This window comes from Puma concolor, chromosome B1 (genome assembly GCF_028749965.1).
Source record: "Puma concolor isolate L17-30 chromosome B1, mPumCon1.1.hap2, whole genome shotgun sequence".
In the NCBI taxonomy this organism is placed as follows: Eukaryota; Metazoa; Chordata; class Mammalia; order Carnivora; family Felidae; genus Puma; species Puma concolor.
The window spans coordinates 14,682,031-14,703,301 of record NC_141670.1 but is presented as its reverse complement, the minus strand read 5'-3'; the positions used below and the strand labels follow the sequence as shown (position 1 = coordinate 14,703,301).

General features: G+C 40.7%; 1 protein-coding gene and 1 pseudogene across 2 annotated transcripts in view; one reads left to right on the top strand and one right to left on the bottom strand.

The window, feature by feature from the left end:
- Positions 1–368: 368 nt before the first annotated feature.
- Positions 369–8,682, bottom strand: ING2 (inhibitor of growth family member 2). The gene is made up of 2 exons (XM_025933077.2): positions 8,246–8,682; positions 369–3,278 (listed from the first exon to the last, which is right to left on the bottom strand). Exons 1-2 carry the CDS (start codon positions 8,415–8,417, stop codon positions 2,608–2,610), a joined length of 843 nt encoding a protein of 280 aa, XP_025788862.1. The 5' UTR covers positions 8,418–8,682; the 3' UTR covers positions 369–2,607.
- Positions 8,606–21,271, top strand: part of LOC147581468 (uncharacterized) — a 38,702-nt pseudogene continuing 26,036 nt past the window's right edge. The window contains exon 1 of the transcript XR_015249939.1: positions 8,606–9,490. The product of XR_015249939.1 is annotated as an uncharacterized LOC147581468 (transcript). The remainder of the gene's footprint in view (positions 9,491–21,271) is intronic.

Sequence of the window (21,271 nt, the reverse complement as noted above, 5' to 3'; positions counted from 1 at the left end):
CCCTCTAAACCGTTCCCTACCATTACATATATCTGACCATCAGAATGTCTGGTGTGTGAGCAAGGATTGTCTTCTAAACCGCCACTGCTTAGAACAGCACACAAGCAGCACCCGAGTGTGGCGTCTTCAAGTGTTGGTAGACTGTTGGGTGCGAGGGACAACCTCTTGCACATGTTTCAGAACTTAGATGTGCTTCAGAGTCCCATAAGTCTGAATGTAGAGAAGACACCCAGTTTCGAACAGGTTCAAATTTTCATAATATGGCAGTGGTTCCAAAACTTTTCTGTATATTAGAATCACCTGGGGATTAAAAAAAAAATTCTAATGTTTCAGCCACATTCCAAATGAATGAGATCACAATTGTTGGGTGTGGGAGAGAGATATCTGTATTTCTTGAAACTCTTGAAGTAACTCTGAGACAAGTTTAGGAACCCCTGGTTTATAGCATGAGTTAATAACCATGATATGAGATAGTATATGAAACCTAGAATACTTAAAAAAGAAATCCCAGTCAAAATATTATGCAAACTTAAGACTTCTATTTCCTGTGTGGTATGGTACAGAAAACAAACAAAAAATTCATAAGAATAAGACTGTTTCAAACATTAGGTCTTGAAGAGAGCACATTTTACAGGATTTTCCATGTCTGTTTTCCTAGCAAGCCTAATCCAAATTTGGGGCCTCTGTTAAGAAGTTTATTTTGTTTTCCCCATAAGCTAAGGGAAATTTAATGTATGAAAAAGCATTGACTTCCATATAGTGACATCTGAAAGCTTTTGGAGACTTTGTACATACCGATATTTTTAATGGTGTCAGGTAAACAGCTCTATCTTGGTAATAAGGATGTCATCACTAAGACAAAATGCTGTATTTTCAAGAGAGAAAAGAATGTCTTTACAACTCAACTATGTTACAACAAATAAATTCTTCATCATGCTGTCTAATACTTCTCGCTCAAGAAGTAATATAACCAACTAGTTCTAGTCATCAAGCAAAATATCCTTAGGACAGAAGTTAATCAAATATTGTGCATTTACCTGTCTCAAAGATCACCTTTAAAGTATTTTCATATCTCAGTATGAGGGACAAAATTAACAAAAGGGAAAAACAAGTCATTTGATTATTAAAATCCTTACCATAGTGCAAAAACTATAGATTTCAAAAAAACCTTGGAGATATTGAAGCCAACCTTGTATTTTGTATTACAGATGTGTAACTGGACACCCAGATGAGAGGAAATAACATGCCTAAAAGTCACACAGGAGAGTTAGAAGAAGAAAAAACAATTTTTTTTTGTTCCAAACAAGCAGACAGAATTTTTCACGCTAATCAAAAAGAATCGAGATCATCAGATTAGTTAGAAATGAGGAATAAAAAGTTACGTTACACACAGATTTAAAGGACTGGTCAATCATCTGCCTCCTCCCCCAGACCAAACAATTCTCCGAATATATGTTCATATATATCCATCAATATGCTTACTCTTAAAGTACCAGGATCTTGGAAAATTCAATTTACAAATACATTATTAATTGCATTGTTATAATGAAATTAGTTCATTAAACATGAAAACATCAAACAGCACCAGTACCAGAAAGTGAAAGTGAATACACTATTACTTAAAATAATATATAATCACTGATTGGGACAGAAATCAACTATAGCCACTAGCAAAACTATTGAAACTCCTGTTTGACATAAAGGCAATATTTAAAGACTAGTATATGCCCTTGTCCCCACTGATAGGCCCGTGGCTAGGCAACTCAGCAGTGGGTCACGTGGAAAATGTTTTTAAAGAAGATGCTTTTTCTAAATTGCTCAACCTTGAACCATGATACTACAGAACCCCAAATTTTCCAATATAAGCCAATGGCACCATTTTTGGTACCTAACTATGCTTGCCTGTCCCAATTAAAACAAAACAAAACACAACTCCCTTATTAAGCACTAGATTAAATGTATCTATGATGCAGCAGGAAGGCATTTACAAATGGGCTACTGACAGTGTATCAAAATGCTACTAAGGAAAATACAGCAGCAAATACTCTAATAAGAGCACATTATTCCACATGGAATCCCAAATTATTCTTATCTCTAGCTCCTTAAATTCATGGAAGCCTAGAGATGAACAAGTGTATGTATAAATGGGGCTAGGGAGAAAGAAGCTCTAAATGTAGTGTTCATACCTTAAATTACCCAAGATGATCTGAATGCTTACAGAGAACTCCAACTTCATCTAAATTTTTAAAGCACAGAGAACTAAAATACTAGCAAAACTTTGGTGTTTACCTCAGAAACAGCATTGTAGTTTTCAATGAAAATGAAATAGGCCTGGTTTGTGAAGTTCTAATGCTCACACCACCCTCTCCCTATTCCCTGCTCCTTTCATCAGGCGATCTAAAGACTACCTGGTTTAAAATATTTGGTAATTCAGTGCAGAAAATTAAGGTCACAGACAAAGTACAACAACGTTTAATACACCGTTAATACTAATGATTAAAAATTATTGCATAGTCTTATGCATTTACCCTAAAACATTTTCTGAAAGTAAATTCTGAAAGAATTATATAAAAGACAAATAACCTTTTAAAATGTGGATGGCATTTACTACCTCGATCTTCTATCCTTTTTTGCCTTCTCAGTACTTTTGTCCATTGTTTTCTCATTATCTCCCCTGCACTTTGGGCAATACCATTTCCCCTTTGGTTTATAGGTGAGTGAGACACATGAAAAGTGAAACCATTCAATTGGACACTGTTCATTGTCACATCCGATCATTTCCCCATAAGACACTTGGTTACATAAACAGTATGTAGGTTCATTGGGATCTATTGCAAACTCAACAGGCGAAGCTTCCCTCTCCTGCTTGGCCTTGGAGCGCTTCTTTTTCTTGGCTGACTTGGATTTCTTTTCTTTAGGTGGCTGATCATCACAGTCTTCAATCCCATTCGTCATGTGGCATAAATCACGGCTTTCACTGGTTCTCTGTCTGCGGGGTCTTCTGGAAGATCTTTCTGGTTGGCTGGAATCCATCTTTGCCTTATCCGAGGCGCGCTCACCTTCAGCAGGATCCTGAAAACACTGTGAATGCAGCTCCATCTGCCTTGCCCGATTTTCCACCAATTCGAGCATCTGCGTGACAATCTGAATTTTTTCATCTCCCAATTCCTGACTATTTATTAATGCTCTCTGGAGATGCTGCTGTAGGCGTTTTTTCTGGTTTGAATCATCTTCTTTCTTATATTTTTCATAGACATCATCAATTTCCTTTAATGTTTCTAAAAACAGAAGAGAAAAACCAGAACATTATTGTGCATTAGCACATATGATATTTTTCAAGTTAGTTATGGTTCACAGAATTGGTAAAGTTGAATGAACTCAAATCATAAAACCAGTCTCCTCTATGGTATGCATACACTAAAAAAATTATTTCCCCTAGAAAAACCAGACGTTATCCAATATGAAAGTATATTTAGAAATAAACTAATAAGGGGTGCCTGGGTGGCTCAGTCAGTTAAGTGTCCAACTTTGGCTCAGGCTGTAATCTCCTGGGTTCGAGCCCCATGTCAGGCTCTGTGCTGACAGCTCAGTCTGGAGCCTGTTTCAGATTCTGGGTCTTCCTCTCTCTCTGCCCCTCTCCAGCTCATACTCTTTCTCTTTCTCAAAAATAGAAATAAAACATTAAAAAAAATTTTTAAAGAAATAAACTAATAAGAATATAAAGCTTTATTTTTTTCTTTTTTCTTATTTATTTATGTATTTATTTTTTACAAAGCTTTCTAATACTCAGTAATTTATATTAACAAGGATAAGAGGGGTGCCTGGCTGGCTCAGTTGGTAAAGCATGTGACTCTTGATCTCAGGCTTATGAGTCCAAGCCCCACATTGGGCACTGAACTTACTTAAAAAAAAAAAAAAAAAAAAAAAAAAGGATAAGAGATGTATGCACTAATTAATACATGGGCAAGAACACTGTATGCCACTTTATAGCCCACCTAGTGAAGTCACCTACACTTCACGTGAACCTCAAAACACTCACTGTAATGAAATTTACATGCCAGACTTCAACTGTAAAACTTAGGTTCTAAAACTGGCTACAGACTACCGTCCAACCGTGTTTACAGGATTTACAGCTCAATCAATGACTTGCTACATGACTCCAGAGAGACATTACACCTTTACTTGCGTATCATATCCCTGGACACTCAAACAAAGCAGACACGAGTCACTCTTCACTCTTCCCCCCCTCCCCATATTAGTTTTAATGGCTCTCTTATTTTACCATAGGGGAGATTCTGAAAACCAAGCTATTTACAGAGTGGGGTTAGGTTCCCATTCTGGCATCAACTGACGAAGCTACTAATACAATTACAGTAAAGTCAGCACCGGATCACTCTGCTTTTGTAGATAACTCAGCAGTTGGTTCTAAGCTTTTTGAACTGCTGATTTTGGTATTGTATAGCATGTGGGACACATTTAAATCAATTAAAAATGTCTGAGTCACTAGAAGGCATACAAAAATCTGAAAATAGAGTTCCAGATGTCACCAAAAATTTACGTAAGATTAAATTTCTATTCTATTCTATTGTTCTATTTCTTGCCCCTCTGAGATACAACGCTGAGTTCTGTCTTACTAAAGGGAGAGAAACAAAAATTAACTCTAATTGATCACACCACATGGCATATCACTGTTTTACATCCTGATATTATTACCAGCACATGGCATACCATCGTTTTGCCTTCCAATATTGTTACTTTACCAAGAACAGAAATGCTAGACGAGTCAAATGCATACATTAGGCTGTCTCCGAGAAATGTTAACACAAAGCAGGCATTCAACACAACTCTTATGAATTAACTCCTCCCTAGAAATTAGAAGTACTCACGTGTGCTGGACAACTGCTTAACCCAGGATACGTGACAAAATGCCACCGCACATTTGAGGGCACTCGTACCTGCACAGCATATTTTAAAACAAAGTTCACATCTAGCCCATTTGCCTGGCTGGGTGACTTTCTTAACGTAATTTTTCTCCAGGAAAAATAAGGACATTACATATTTTCCCCGCAGACAAAATTTGATTAAAAAATATTTTTATTTTTTAATAAAATAAATAAATAAAATAAATAAATAAATTTATTTATTTATTTATTTATTTAATAAAATAAATAAATAAAATAAAATAAAAATTTGATTAAAAAATTTGATTAAAAAATAAAGGTAAACCTTATTTTAAATATTCTGTACCTAACTATCAGGATTTGAGGCTAATTATATCATACCATACAAGCACACTGATAAGATACTATGCATGAGAAAAATTCACATTTCTAAGACATCTTAATTATGTAGTGAGAGAAGAAAGGAAACTAACACTTACTAGGGCCCTTGTATGTGATAAAGATTTTCTCATTTAATCCCCACAGCAACCTTATGTGGACGCTATCACTTCCATATGTGAAGAAAATGAAGTTCAAGAAGTAACAACCCCAGACTTTGAACTCTGCCACATACGTATGTCTGGCTCTGCCATTGAAGCATTTGCTACTAAGCTGCACGGAAAGCACTTGAAATTAAGTATTAATTTTTTCTTCAATGATTATTTGCCCAAGACATTAGGAACAAGAATATTGTAACAAAAATTGAGGTTCTCTAATAACCAGGTCCTATAATAAATACTTCAATTGTGAAATTGTTTTCTTCATTTCTCTATTTTTAAAGTCTTTAAGGTTACTTCTAAGATTCTCCAGTAATTTCTGAAAGTGTCTCAAATAGGTAGGAGAGAAATTTTTTTGACTTCTCGTATAATTCATATCACTAAATACTGCCGTAAGTTTTAAATCCAAAAACAGAAAATGCCTAAGAACTAGCAAAGAAACAAAAAGCATATGAAATCTGAACCAAGAACACAGAAGTATATAAAGCTAATGAACATAAACCTGTGGAAGCAGAGCTTAGTAAGCACAGGCACAGACTGAAAACCAGATCCTTGTCTTACATTAATCTTGAAGCTGACCACAATCTTAAAATGTTTATAATCTCTCAATCTTTTAAAGCCTAATACTGTTTCTCATGTTACCAGAGCTACTTAGCACAATTCTAGATGGTCAAGATGGCAGATTTCCCTGTAACCAACTTTCCCTCCCCAATTAAAATGAAAATAGCTTAACTCTTGTGAAGGCAAATATGTCTGTGAAGAAATGCAAAAACATGCAAGCTTTACAAACTTCAGTTACTATTTGAAAAACTAAAAATGTTCAATATACAACTCTTTTTTTTTTAAAATTTTTTTTGTTTTATTTATTTTTGAGAGAGAGAGACAGGCAGAGACAGAACGCAAGCAGGGGAGGGGCAGAGAGAGAGGGAGACACAGAATTCAAAGCAGGCTCCAGTCAATATACAATTCTTAAGCACATGTGTGTCATTCTTAGGCTATACTTCATGTATGTGCTCCATGTCTGTAGAAAACATCTCTAGAGTGCTTTAAAAAAGCTTGTATACAACGTTAATAGTTTAAAAACAAGGATGTGTACATGAAGGAGCCAGGCTACTTCCCCACCTAATTAAGTGAACAAGTGACTTAAACTCCTTGTAAATTTTAACTCCTTAGTAAAATAAATTTTCACTTCAGAGAATTATGAAATAATGTTCTGGATCGGACACAGCAATGACACCCAGTAAGTAATCACTATTTAATTCTCTTTCCCCCTAACAGAGATCAGTCCTATCATCAGCCCTATCGTATGGATTCAGAAGGCAGAAATAAGTTATAGATTCAAAAACAAAGAGACACTTAAATATTCTAATATGCTACAGGTCAGAAAATGTCACCCCAGAAGTGGGTTCCTTTGAGACTAAATCATAAGATTAGTGGAGGGTCTAGAAAAACAAAGAATAGGGTCCAAAAGTTATCTTTTTGAAGTCCGTATGGCTGTTCCCACATTATGTCCAAGGTCTGTTCCTTGATCAGGGTTAGTAAACACGAAACGGCTCCCCATCTAAACTTCTCCCCTCCTAGTACCAGGCCAAAGTCAACCAACAGTGGATGATAAATGATACTCTCTGCAGGAAAGGCTGATTCCCTATCTTAGTTTTCTGACCACAAAGGGTGGCTTTTGCCTCATTACTCAAACTTGGCGAAGGAGGGACCCATGGGTTAAAGGACGCCAGGCGGTTGCCTTGTCAACCACCCACTTCCACCTGGGGCCCGGAAGTGACGCAAGGCCCGGAACCTACGCGGTGCTAGGGCCAGCGATGGTCCTAGTTAGCTGAATGTTTCCTCGTCCTGATTGAGTGGTTGAGAAAGAGTCGAAAAACCACGACAAATATGTCCCAAACCCCAACATCGACTGCGCTAGGGACGAATTAACGTCCTGCAACGTCCCGACACCTCCCAACCAGCCAACTCCGCCCAAACCTTCCGGGCACCAGCCATCTTCGAGGCGGGCGGGAGCGCGCCCGTCCGCGCCCCTCCCATGCCCTACGTCACGCCCTCAGGCTCCGCCCCCAGGGACGGAGGCCCTCCCCGCCACACACACACCCCTCTTCCTTTCCCCGCGAGGACCCCTCCCCTTTTAACCATTTGGCTGAAGGCTCAGAGGAAAAGGCTGCGGCCCGGAACTTTCCCTGGGGCGGGAGAAGGGAACGAACTCAATTCCCGAGCCGGGAGCCGGAGAGCGGAGGGAGGGACCTCCCCGAGTCCGCCTTCGCGGCCCTCTCCCGCCCCCTCCCCCCCCCCGCACGTTCCAATGCATCTGCTCTCGGGGTGGGGGTCGGAGGAGAGGGGAAAAGCCAGGCCCGGGAGACCAGCGGGTGTCCGGCTGCGGCCGGCCGCTCACTCCCTACAGCCCCCCGCCCGGCTGCACGCTCCCTCGCCGGGGCAGGAGGGTCTGCGGCACCGGGCAGGCAAGCGCCGGAACAAATGCTGCTTAAAATGGCTGATTCCTTTCCACACCAGCTGCAGCCGCTGGGTCTGCAGCGGGGGCTGACGAGCGGCCCCCACCCCCACCCGTGATACCCCACAGAGGTCCTCGCCGACCGCAGCGGGGGAAGGGAGGGCCCCGAACGCGGTCTCCAGTCCCTCTCCCCCGTCCCACACACCAGACCCCCTCTGTGCACTCGGGGAGACTGTCACAGGAGAAATGGAAAGTGGCACTTCCCCGGGCAGCCTCCGAGCGACAGTGCCCGGAGGCCAGAGAATCCGACTGAGGGGAGGACCCGCACACGCAGCTCCGCGGCCCCCTACCTTGATATTTGTTGTCCAGCTCCCGAAGCACAGACACGTTCCTCTGCATGTCGTGGGGCAGCGACTCCACACACTCGAGGTAGTCCTGCACGTAGCAGGTGAGGAGCCGGCTCCGCTCCCCGGTCAGGAGCGCGGCCGACGAGTATAGTTGCTGCTGCTGCTGCCCTAACATCCTGCCGCCGCTGCTGCTCCTCGCCGCCGCCGCCGCCGCCGCCTCCGCATCCAGCAGCCACACATGCAACAGCCACAGCCGCCGCGGCTCCTCTGCTCGGCAGCCCGGCGCCGCGGGGACACCGGCCGCCGCTCAAGAGGGCACAGCCGAGTCCCCCGATCTCCACTCCCCCCAAAAGAAGCCCTCACTCCCCGCCCCCGCGGTAACAAGCCCAGGGGCGGGGCGAGATCAGGGCTCCCTCCTTTTTCCCCTCCCTCCCAAAGACTAGAGCAGCGGGGATCCCCCCAGCGGAGCTGGCGCCGGGGTCCCGGGCGTTGACACTTCCTGTCCCCCTGGGAGTCCCCAGATGCTACTAATGCCGTCTCGTAGCACGGATCCCCATGACAAGCCCTTCGCTGCCCTCTCTTCTCCCAATCACCCTCGGTGCCTGTAGAAGAGTCTCTCACTGGACTGCCCCCGCCCCTCCGCCTGTGGCCGCCTCTGCGCCTGCGCAGGACTTACTCCTAATAAGGCCGGGGGCCCGCCCCTACCGCCCTACCGAAGGGTTCGCATTCTCCCGCCTTCCCTCCGCCACCCGGGCGATTGGTCTGTCAACTTTCGGCCCGGAGGGAGGGTGCGGAGGACGGCCAAACGGCAGGCTGAGCCCCGCCCCCTCTTAAAGGGGAAGCGCTGTCAAGCCCGCCTCTTTGCTCAATGCCTGAATGGGACTTGAGCGGGAAGGTGGCTGAGTCCTTCCTTTCGTTTTTCCCACAGGCCGGGGGAATCTTGGTCCAGCTCCCTCGGCCGGGCGTTACCGACATTTTCCCCATCAGGTGGATCTGGCGCGGCAGCTCGCGAGGCCTTAAAAGAGCAGCAGGCGGCCGGCCGCTTTTCGCTGCAACCTGGAGTAAGGCCTGCGGGAACTACGCGACCCAGCGTGCAGCGGGCGCGGCTCCCGGCATGCTCGGCGGCGGAGTTCCCGCCGAGCCGCCGCCGCTCGCCCGGCCGCCGCCTCAGCGCTGCCCGCGGGCCCCGGCCCTCCTCCTGCCGCGGCTTTCGGGCTCACGGAGCGCCGGGGAGGGCTGGTAGCCGAGGTAGGCGGAGCTCCCGTGTGCCCCCTGCGTTTTCCTTCTCTTTTAGTCCGCTCGCTTTTAAATCTCCCTCCTGGCTTTAGTGTTTTCCGCCCTTTCTCAGACGGGGGAGGTCCGCCGCCGCCGAAGTGCCTCGCAGGTTTTGTCCACCTTCAGGATTCCTCTTTAGTTTAGGCTGCATCTGCCCCCAGAAACGTGTTCGTCCAATAGGCCACCTTTAAGAAAGAATTTTTCCCCCTCCCGGTGTCAGAACGTTTAGACATGCAACGTAGGCGACGCTTACAGAAGGCGTGAGGGGCGCAGCACCCCCTTTTCATCTCTTTTTATCCTAAGACTGAAAACCACGGGGTCGGGAAGAAGCGAAAGAATAAAAGCCTAATCTGTAATCAGGCCCGCGTCCCTGTGTATGTGATCGACTTTCGGGGCTTAATTTTTGTGTAGTGCTAAATGAAACGCCCTGCAGAGGAGCTCATTTTAATTCCAGATGGACTCTCAGAGTATATGCTAACATGTGTTTTTGAAAGAAATGGCTGTAAATAGAACGAATCCGCGGCGGATTTTCGGAGAGTGTCTATGAACACAAGTCCTATTCCGAGTAGTACCTTTGAATTAAAAAGGAAACGTAAGTGGGTGTTGAACTTGGATTTCTCCTTCTATCCAGTTCGTTCGCAGCGGTGGTACACCTGTACGGTGACCTATTTAGAGCACTTTGAAAACATCTGTTAGTAGAAGTACCCATTGACATGCAAAGAGAAATCTAGACACTGATCTGCTGGAAATGCTAAATTTCAAACAAAAAGCCCTCCAGGAAATTCGGCGTCTTGGGAATAATAAAAATATTGCTCGGGACTCGGAGATTGCCTCGTGTTACTATACTGTGACACTTTTGTGGTTTTGACTACTTGAATATTAAACCGACCCAGGCAGTACAGGGTGATGTGTTTCTGAGAATCGTCTAGGGATTTCATTGTTGTCATTCTTTAAAATCTTTCAGATTAAGCAGACAGGTCTTATCAAAAACCCGTCACTGTTAAAAATTGAATTTTTTTGCTTTTTACCTGAACCCTACTGTTTTCTTATTCATGGATTTGAATCACCGAGTCCTTATTGGAAGCCCCAAATAATGCAAGATGCCTTGTTATTTACCGATTCAGGTTAGACACTGAATGCGCCTGTGGGTTTTATTCAGCCTGAGAAGTAATCCGCTGGCAGATAGGACACGTGGTTAGAAACCAGAAGCAAGAAAGGCAGTGATGCAGGCTGCTTAGACTATTCGGTCCAAGAAGCTAGAGCAAGAAGAGAGAAGAGAGGCTGAGTATGGTAATGGAGATCTTTTATACATTCTTTTCACCTTTCATAACTCTTGTTAAACAGGCTGAAAGGAAGCAAAAAATCCAAATGGTGATTTTTTTTCAGCTTGTGTTGGCCTAAGCGTGTAAAAAACACTCTAATATGGGGGGGGGGGGTGTGAATTATTTCAGACGTGCTTTTTTTTTGCTAAATTAATATAAGCTAATCAAAGGCTTATTCCTGCCATACCTGTGAGAGCACACTGTGTGGAGAGAGTACTAACTTGGAAAAAAAAGAAATCACCGTATTCCCTAAACTCAATTCTTGACCTTTGGTTATTTATGATGTTCTTTTCTTCTCAGTAATCACTTACCTGGACATTTGGGGGGTTTTCACACTGGGTTCCCTTCCTCGGCTAAATGCAAAATCTAAAAGCCCCCAGTTCTTTGCAATGTAGGAATTAATTGGTGATATCAAGTCCTCTGATAAAGCAAAAAGGCATATTATTTGCTCTTCAAACTGTTTTCTACCATTAAGTAACCCTAAAAAAGATAAGTAACTGACTCCCCCAAATTAGTACCAAGTGTCTGGGATTACCTGTAATTTTGAAATCAGTTTCTTTTAAGGGGTCCCTGGTGGGAAATGTTTATGCCTCTAAACCTTTGTCTTATAAGCTTTATTTATATTGTGAGAGGGGAGGGCAATAGCTTCAAACTGTCATTGAAAACAAAATTAGCAGGGGAGGGTGCCTGGGTGGCTGAGTCAGATCATGATATCACAATTGGTGAGTTCGAGCCCTGCATCAAGCTCTGCGCTGACAGTGCTGAGCCTGCTTTGAATCTTCTCTCCCCGCCTCTGTCTCTGCCCCTCCCCAGCTTGTGCTCTCTCTCTCTCTCTCTCTCTCTCTCTCTCTCTCTCTGAAAAATAAATAAACATTAAATAAATAAACATTAAAAAATGCAAAACTTAAAAAAAAGAAAAGAAAAGAAAAAGCAAATTAGCAGATAGTTCTGAAGGATTCCTAAAGATACTACCTGAGAAAATTTCAGCTATTGCTTAAGTCAGGCCAATTAAATTTGAAATGCTTTTCTTCTTTCTACTTCTTAATATTTTTAACACTTTTTTATTATGGAAAGTTTCAAACACACACAAAAATTGAGGTAATAATACAATAAATCCTAATGCACTATTCACCAGCTTGAATATTTATCAATATATGGCCAATATTATTTCATCTGTAGCCTTCCACGCTTCCTATCTCCTGCTGGACTGTTCATTTTATCTGTAAATACTTTAAATATGGAGGGATAAGAGAATTTTTTAAAAAACATACCCACTAGAGCACCTGGGTGGCTCAGGTGGTTAAGCCTCTGATTTCAGCTCTGGTCATGGTCTCACAGCTCAGGGGTTCGAGACCTGTGTCAGGCTCTGTGCTGACAACATAGAGCCTGGAGCCTGCTTTGGATTCTGTGTCTCCCTCTTTCTCTGCCCCTCCCCCACTCCTGCTCTGTCTCTCTCCTCAAAAATAAATAAACATTAAAAAATAAAAACATACCCACAATTCCATTATCCCATCAAGACAATTATCTATCGTTTAATATCCAGACAATTAAAATGTCCAAATTTCCCCATTGTCTCATTAATATCTTTTTACAGGTTTAGCAGGATCCACACAAGTTCCATATCTTGCATTTGGTTAGATTTTTTTCTAAACCAGTAAGAGGCAGTTAATTTCCAAAAAAAAAAAAAAGGCAGTTAATTTCCTATTTAATTCAGTGAAGCAAATAGCAGTGTTTTTCTAAGGAGGGTATTTGGATCGTTAGAAAGCACTGTTAAAAGTATAAGGAAATTGAGGAAAATCACTTTAGGGCTCCTGGTTAGCTCAGTGGGTTAAGCTTCCTACCTGTGATTTCAGCTCAGGTCATGATCTCCTGGTTCATGAGATCAAGCCACCACCCCGCCCCCCTCCTTGTCAGGTGGGGTCTGCAATGTAAGCTGACAAGCACAGAGCCTGCTTGGGATTCTCTCCCTCTCTGCCCTTTTCCCACTTAGGCACATGTTCTCTCTAAAAATAAATAAACTTCAAAAAAAAAAAAAGCACTTTAGGGTGCCTTCAACTCAATGTCGGCTTAGGTCATGATCTCAGAGTTTGTGAGGTCGAGCCCTACGTCGGGCTCTACACTGACAGCGTGGAGCCTGCTTGGGATTCTCTTTCCTCTCTCTTTCTCCCATCCCACTTGTGTTGTTTCTCAAAGTAAATAAGTAGAAAGAAAATCACTTTAAATAAAAATCCTCATATTAAAAGGTCACCAATTGATAGCCCACTGTAGAAATGTACCTAATGCAAATAAATAAATCATTACAAATCTAAGAGTTCATATTTTATTTGTTCTAGAAGGTCCAGTGAAGCATTGTAAGTTGTATTGAAAAAACCTAAAACTTTAAATCAATTCATTAGCACAATAGGCAACTAAAAAGCGAAACAAAGCAGTCTGTTTCCATTGAACTCAGTTTTAAAGTATTAATTGCTTTATTACATAAGTGGTACACACTAATTGTATTTAAAAAACAAAAATAGAGCTAGAAAGAAGATAGATAAAAGTCACTACAAACTGGAGATAAAACTCTTCTTGGAATCTAAGTATATAATTGCATTTTAGTTTTTTGCTTTAAGGAAATGCTTGGGCTAGGACTAAAGGATAAAGTTAAGAAAATACCAGATTCTCAAGCTGGAACTTTAGAAATCTGAGCAGTGTTGGTCTGTACATTTAGTTTATGAGGTAGACAGCACGGATTTAAAACTGGGTGTATGCAGTCAATCCCACTATGGGTTCTGACTACTGACAGTGGAAGATGATCACAGCCAAAAATGAAGGGACTATGAATGACTGGGACTAGTAAAGAGAAAATTCAGTATCATGAACTATCATTCCCATGGCCAAGAAGAAAAGCAAACACATATTATCTACTTTGGTTATTCCAGACAGAAAAAAATAACACATATGGTATACTTTGCATATCGCTGACCAGAAAAACATTCAGTTTTCCCTAGGTGGTTACCATAGTTACATGAGCTGTTTATAACATCAAGAGGAGGAACTAGGTCACAGTATTGAAGGAGTTTGAATTATGCAATTATGCTTCCTAAAAATGGGAAAACATTTAAAATTTAAGGAAGAGAGATTTATACTATATGTTCAAAATTGAAATTGTGGTCTAGGTTTGCGAGTGAAACTTAAAATTTTGTCCAAAATTAAATAGTTGATACTATAGGTATAAATTGTTCAATCTATTCAAATGCTGCAATGGCTAGATTCGGAAGTGTGGTAGGAGTTGCCAATGCATTCCTTGAAGATCCCTCTTTTATCTTAGTGAGCCATCTTATCTTAAAATGTTTCTGCAGGTAATCAGTAAACCCAACAATGGCCTAGAATCTTGGAGTAGCCAAATCACATGTAAACTGAAACTTTGACTTCTTACCTTCTTTGAAAGCTTGAGATTACAGCTTGGCGTCAGATGCTACTCTTAATTGGTCATAGAGATTTTCCTATTAATTTCATCAATGGATAGAGAAAAGTGGAGGGAGGGAATGTTTTGAAAGTAGTAGTGGAACACCTGTCTGGCTCAGTCAGTAGAGCCAGCAACTTTTGATCTCCAGCCCCACTTTGGGTAGGGAGCCTGCTTTAAAAAACAAAACAAAACAAAGAAACTTGAAAGCTGTGGTAGCATAGACTAAACCGTATCTTTAAATTAAATGTATATATTATATATATAATTTATATATTATATGTAATATATACATAACATATATATAATATATATATTTTACTAAGAACCTCAAAAATGATGTTTTATTCAGGAGCCATGTCTGTTGTTATCAGAGCCCTGCACAGTGCTCAATAAATAGAAGTTAGATGCAGGAAAAGAAAATTAAAAAGTGCATCTCGAGGTTGCAGGATTGCAGATGGTTATTTTTAATCTCATGATCAGTCTAGACTCAGACTTTTTATAGCAAAAAGTAATCTTAGATCAACGATTTCCCATCAAGGAAAAAGAAGAGGCAACAACGCAGTCTCTCTGAATCGCTGGGTAAGCCTCTGCTGCTCATAGTAATTTATCATAATCATCATGGCTGTAATGATGGGGAAGGGGTTGAGGATCCCTATTAATGGATCACCTCTAGACCAACATTTTTTACAGATGATGATGTGGGGACCCAGAGGAGTTAATTCATTTGCCCAGGGTCACATGGCAATTTATGAATTAAGCGTACACCGAGAAATTTGGGGCACCTGGGTGGCTCAGTAGGTTGAACCTCTGGCTTCTGCTCGGGTCATGATCTCACGACTTGTGAGTTCAAGCCCCATGTGGGGCTCTCTGTTGTCAGTGCTGAGCCTGCTTTGGATCGTCTGTCCCCCTCTCTCTTTACCCCTCCCCTGCTCACACACTCTCTCTCTCAAAAATAATAAGTTAATAAAAAATAATAAATTTTTGAGAGAGAGTGAGTTGGGGAGGGGCAGAGAGAGGGAGAGAGAGAATCCCAAGCAGGCTCCACGCTATCAGAACAGAGCCTGACGCGGGGCTCAAACTCGTGAACCTCAAGATCATGACCTAAGCTGAAGTTGGATGCTTAATTGACTGAGCCACCCAGGTGCCCCAGGATGCTCTATTCTTTGATGAATAAAACATACTATTGGCCAGGAGATTTTTGCTAAATTCTTTGTTCCTTTTAAATTATTCTGATTGTTTTTTCTCTTTTTTAGAAGGATGGAATATATTTTACTTAACAGGTTTTTAACTTTATTCACTTAAATATTTTTTCAATGTTATTTTCCTGTCTTCTTTTTAAATTGAAGTATGCATACAATGTTATATTAGTTTCAGGTGCACAGCATAGGGGCTCCACAGTAGGTATTAGGCACATTAGGCTGTCCTTAACACGAAAAGTGTAGTTACCCTCTGTCACCATACAAAGTTATTACATTAGTCCCTTTGTTTTACTTTTTATCCCTGTGACTTATTTCTAATTGATTATTTAATGAGGCTTTATTGGAGCTGTTGTTACATGAATCACTCTTGTCTTGGTTAATTTAATCCAGCATTTGGTAACTATTGATTTCTGAGGGTGACAATTTTTTAAAAATTTCTTATCCAGTTTTAGTTCCATAAATTGAGGTTCTCTGACTCTTTTGGGGGGGGGGGAGCAGGCATTTTATTTTATTTTTTAGTTAAGTATAATTAACATACAGTGTTCTATTAGTTTCAGATGTACAACATTGATTCAACAGTCCTGTAAGTGACTCAGTGTTCACCACAATAAGTATAGTCACCATCTGTCACCCAACATTATCACGATATTTTTGATTAACTTCTCTTTGCTGCACTTTTCATGTCTGTGAATTATTTATTTTATAACTGGAAGTTTGTACCTTTCAATCTCCTTTATTTCACTCATCCCCCCTCCACTCTCAGACTCTTATATATGGAAACCAGTATAGATCTCACTTTATGCAATGTATGTGTTTCTGGAAAATTGTGCTCAAACCTCATTTTGCTGTAAGTGATATGCATTGTGCCAGTTCTATAAAACAAGAGATCCAAGTTTTGAAAATATTTACTTAATACAAAAAAAAAAAAAACCTCATCTGGCTTTCTTTCATTTACTAGAATGGCCTCAAGTGTCTTGCTCTGCTTGAGAAAACAGTTCGTGCTCCTCCTTATCTAACCGCAGCCTAGGTGTACTTTCTTTTGCTTGTTTGAACTGTGGCATACATTCCAGATGCTTTAGCATGATATCCTGTGGTCACAGAAACGCCATCATCAGGGAGAAGGCTCTGAAAAAATGCCCAAGTGACAGTAGAAATGTTTTCTTCTGGTATCTGGCTAAAGTAAGCACCAGAATTAGAGGCATAAAAAAGTCAAAGATATAAAAGACGAAGGGAAATTTTGAGTGGAAAATATTAGAGGCTAAAAAGCTTTCTGGGAGCACCTGGATGGCTCAGCCGGTTGAGCATCTGACTCTTGATTTTGGCTCAGATCTTGATTTCATGGTTCCTGAGATCAAGCCCTGCATTGAGCTCTTCGCTGACAGCATGGAACCTGCATGGGATTCTCTCTCTCCCCTTCCCCTGCTCACACGCTCTCTCTCTCTCTCTCTCTCAAAATAAATAAGTAAACTTAAAAATACATACATTTTAGGGGCACCAGGGTGGCTCAGTCGGTTGGGCATCTGACTTCAGCTCAGGTCATGATCTCGCGGTCCATGAGTTCAAGCCCCGCGTCGGGCTCTGTGCCGACAGCTCAGAGCCTGGAGCCTGCTTCCGATTCTGTGTCTCCCTCTCTCTGACCCTCCCCCGCTCACACTCTGTCTCGCTCTCTCTCTCAAAAATAAACATTAAAAAAAATTTTTTTAAATACATTTTAAAAAGTTTTCTGTTACAGGAAAGTAGAAGAATCAGAGAAAGGAATGATTATTTAAGTCATTAATGGTGGTAGTACATTAGAATTAAATTTAGGGACCATGATATGTAAATTATTTCTATGGAAACTAGTTGTGATTCTTTTATGTGATTCTTTTATTCTTTTTCACTATGCAGTGAAAAACACAGTTGTAACACAGGGTTGGGCGAATAGTCTCTCTAACTTAATCTTTGAAAATTGGCAGGTTGATTCCAAAATAATTTCAAAAGAGCCTAGTGACTTCCTTATATGGTGTTATCTTTAGAATACCCCTAACTTTTTATATCCAGGTAAATATCTATGGAAGAATTGTCCAGCAATATATACTGATAATAGTTGCCTCTAATTTAGGGCCTGGGGATCTGGAGTTGGAGAGACACTTAGTTTTCACAAATGCCATTTTGCACATTTAATTAAAAATGTTTTATTTGAATATAATGGACACAGTGTCACACAGATTTCAGGTATACAGTGTAGGGATTCAGACAAGTTTATACATTATGCTATGCATTTAATTTTTTTTGCATTTAAATTTTTGATACATGTATTACTTTAATAAAATCTAAACTTTATTTTATTTTTAAACTTTATTTTAAATATAAAAGAAGCAAGAAAACTTTCTGTACATTCTGGAATAACAAAATGCATATGTATACTACCTCCTAGGAAAGGACACATAATCTAAATATTTAGATTCAGTTTACTTTTATGAGAATGTTTCTATCACCACTGTTAGTATTGTCTGCATTTAGCATACTAGCATTGTAATTACACATATGTTATTATGTAAATTAAAACCAAGAAATACAATTGGTCAATTTGAAGCTTTTAAAGACTTCCCCCATTAGGAACTAATCTGGGCAGTTTTGCATCAGTAACCTATTTTTTGTGAAGGTTTTTTAGCAGTTTAAGAGATGTTGCGTGTAACCTTTTTCTCATTCAGTATAGCCCTCAACTTCTTAAGAGCTTTTTAAATTTCTGTGTGATGTCACTTGAGTACTTTATGTTAAAGTGGGATAATTTTTTTTTATCAATTTTTATGAATTGAATGTTTGACAATTCCTATTCAGGTAGATGTTATATATTAATGCCATCTGTAACTTGTGCCTATGACCTCAGAAGGGACCTATGCAATATATCTACCCAAGAAAGAGTCCTTCCCTTGAGCTGTGGTCTTCTCTATGGGATTGAAATGTAACAGAAGTATCTAATGAAGAAGACTCTGAACATAGCAGATGAGAAAGGTAAAAGATTGGGAGAAGAGCCCAGATGTCATAAAGCAAAGAGGATGATGTACAGGAAGCAGCTCTTATTTGTTCTGTCGCATGACTCAAAGAACTCCCAAGAAATTAATTCTGTCTCACCAGACATATTTTTCAATTTGGGATATAGATTAATTTTTCCCCAATAAAATAGATATTAGTAGATATATAACATACAGGAAAACAATTGAGCATAGTGACCTGAGTGATTACAATACCTTATAGAAGAGATCTTCTTCAGAAAGTTACTCTTCAGTGTATGGCATGTTGCTTTCTAGAAAAGAACTGGAGTGACAGCACTGCCGTAATGAATAATGGCCCATGGCGAGAAGGAAGGGGAAGCATGAAAGGAGCAATTAACAGGGAAATGAGGTCATATGGAAAGAATGAAGTAGATTCAGGAAACTTCTAGGAGGTATTATCACCTGAGTTTAGTGACTATATTTAGGGGATGGGAGAAAAGTCATCTAGAATTGTGGCTTGGGCCATAAGCAGATCCTGGCAATACTGTGTGAAATAGAAATCCAGGAGGCAAGGCAGGTTCGTAGGGGGGAGATACGAATTTAAGTCATACAAGAATATAATTGTAGTGTTTACATCTTTGGGCTCTATCAACCTTAGGCCTCCTCTTCCAAACAGCACAAATTATTGCTTCCTATGAACAGCTTGTTTGTTTGTAAAGAACACCCAGCTATAGAAATTGGAGGCTGGGAATGTGTTGGGAAGGGCAGAGAGACTAGAGGAAATGATTTAGAGACACAGTTGTCTTAAAAATATCTTCCCATATGCCAGGACTTAGCTTGTATTATTTCTATTAGTAAGTCAGGAATTGATAATAGATGATATCAAGGATATATATAGACCCTTGTGAGGAAAAAGTCAATGCAGCCGCTATTTGCTTAGTTCTTGCATATCTCCAAGGGAACCATGATTGACCCTTGGCCAACCCTGGGAATTTGGCCTTGGAGTATTTTTGTGTTAACGTTGATGATTTTGTTACATACACCTGGAACAATGGATCATGCCATACTGGCTTGTCAGGTTGCTTTGCACAAACATGTGCACTTGGTTTCATTGCTGTGGTCCTGAGTTTCAGTTGCCATGGCTGATTGTGTAGCAGAATATATGTATGTTAACAGGCCCCCATAAAAGCTTTGGACCCTGAAACTCAAATGGGTTTCCATAGGCAGAGACATTCCACAGATGCCTATAGTTTTCTGAGAGAGAGAGAGAGAGAGAAAGAGAGAGAGGGAGTTCCTGTATAGTTTCAGGCAAAGGACTTTGGAAGTTTATGCTGAACCTCTCTGGACTTCACCAATGGGTCTTCTTCCCATTGCTTTTGCTCTCTGCCATTTGCTGTAATAAATTTTAGTCATGTGTATAACATCCTCTTGAGTCTTGTGAGTCCTTCTGGGAGCACAGATACACAAAGTACTGAGGAAATTTAAAACCCAATTTGTCCATCCAAATCTTGGTAGGATTTACTGGAAAAAAAAAATTAACAGATGTGAGTGTGTATCTGTGTGTGTGGATTTAAACTAAATCAAGTCTTTGGCTCATGTCCAGGAGACATTTATAGTCTCTATAGGGATGTAGGACACAGATAGAGTGTTGGTAAAAATGCTTAGGGGCATAAGTATAAATAAAAGCAAATTAGAGATAAATGTAGAAGGAAGGCAGATTAAAATATTAACATTGGTTAGAGTCAGTCAAGATTTATGGAAGATGATGCATATTTAAGAAGAAATATGGAACCAGCTTGTCAAATAGTAGCTTTTGTCGTTTCCCCGATGTATACTTCAGCACTATATAAAAAATGTAAAATAAAAAGCTTTTTTCTGGGTTTTATCTGATAAGTGCTTAGTCCAACTCAAGTCTGACTGAACTTTTTGTGTGGAATCAAAATTTGTACTAAATTAAAATATTTTATGTAACGAGTATTTGAGTTCTACAGTTATGTCACCTATGAATTATGTAGTATCATTCCAAACTCCACGCTAATTCCTGTTTTCATCAATAAACAATATCTGATAATTTCTGTAGCTATTTACTTAGACTGCTTCTATCCAAAGATTAAGAATTAATTTTAAGAGCTCTTCTTCTTTGATGGCCAAATAGCTCCTATCAGGTCAATATATAAAAATAATACCGAAAAGACACTGGAGAGCGAGCAAAAGAAGGCAAATTCTTAAGAGAAGTCAACACTTGGAAGAATGAAATGGCACTTCAAGAGTTTCCCATTTTTATGTCTTTTAGCCTGCAGCATCCAGTCATGTAGATTGACCCAAACTTAGAAACTTGCAGACATATTGACTTGGAGAACCGGAGAACGGAGTCCAGGGCAACCACAGTGTCATATAGGGTCTAAAATTAATATATACTGCCTTGGTAAAATCATGAATGTCTTCAGTGGCCTAAGTCCAAGTTCCCTTCTCCACTCTCCTCCTGTGGATAAGGTTCCCTCGTCAAATAACCCTCCTTTGTCTCGGAAACCCGGTATATTTCCTCCTTATCCCTGCAAGCTTGTGGAATTATTCAAACCAATCACATCCTTCCATGGAACCCAGGGGCTACCTCATCCTTTTGGTATTACAAAACCTGCTTCCCACAGTGCCTGGTTATTTACCCCTGGGTATAATTTCCATGTGGCCCTACATGGGGTTTGGTATCTTCCAATCAGGCTGTGAATATATGCACCAGTAAACTACTGTTCATCTTATCTGTCCAGTGCTGGGTGTCACGTGTTAGGTGATTCCCATAAACATAGGGTGGG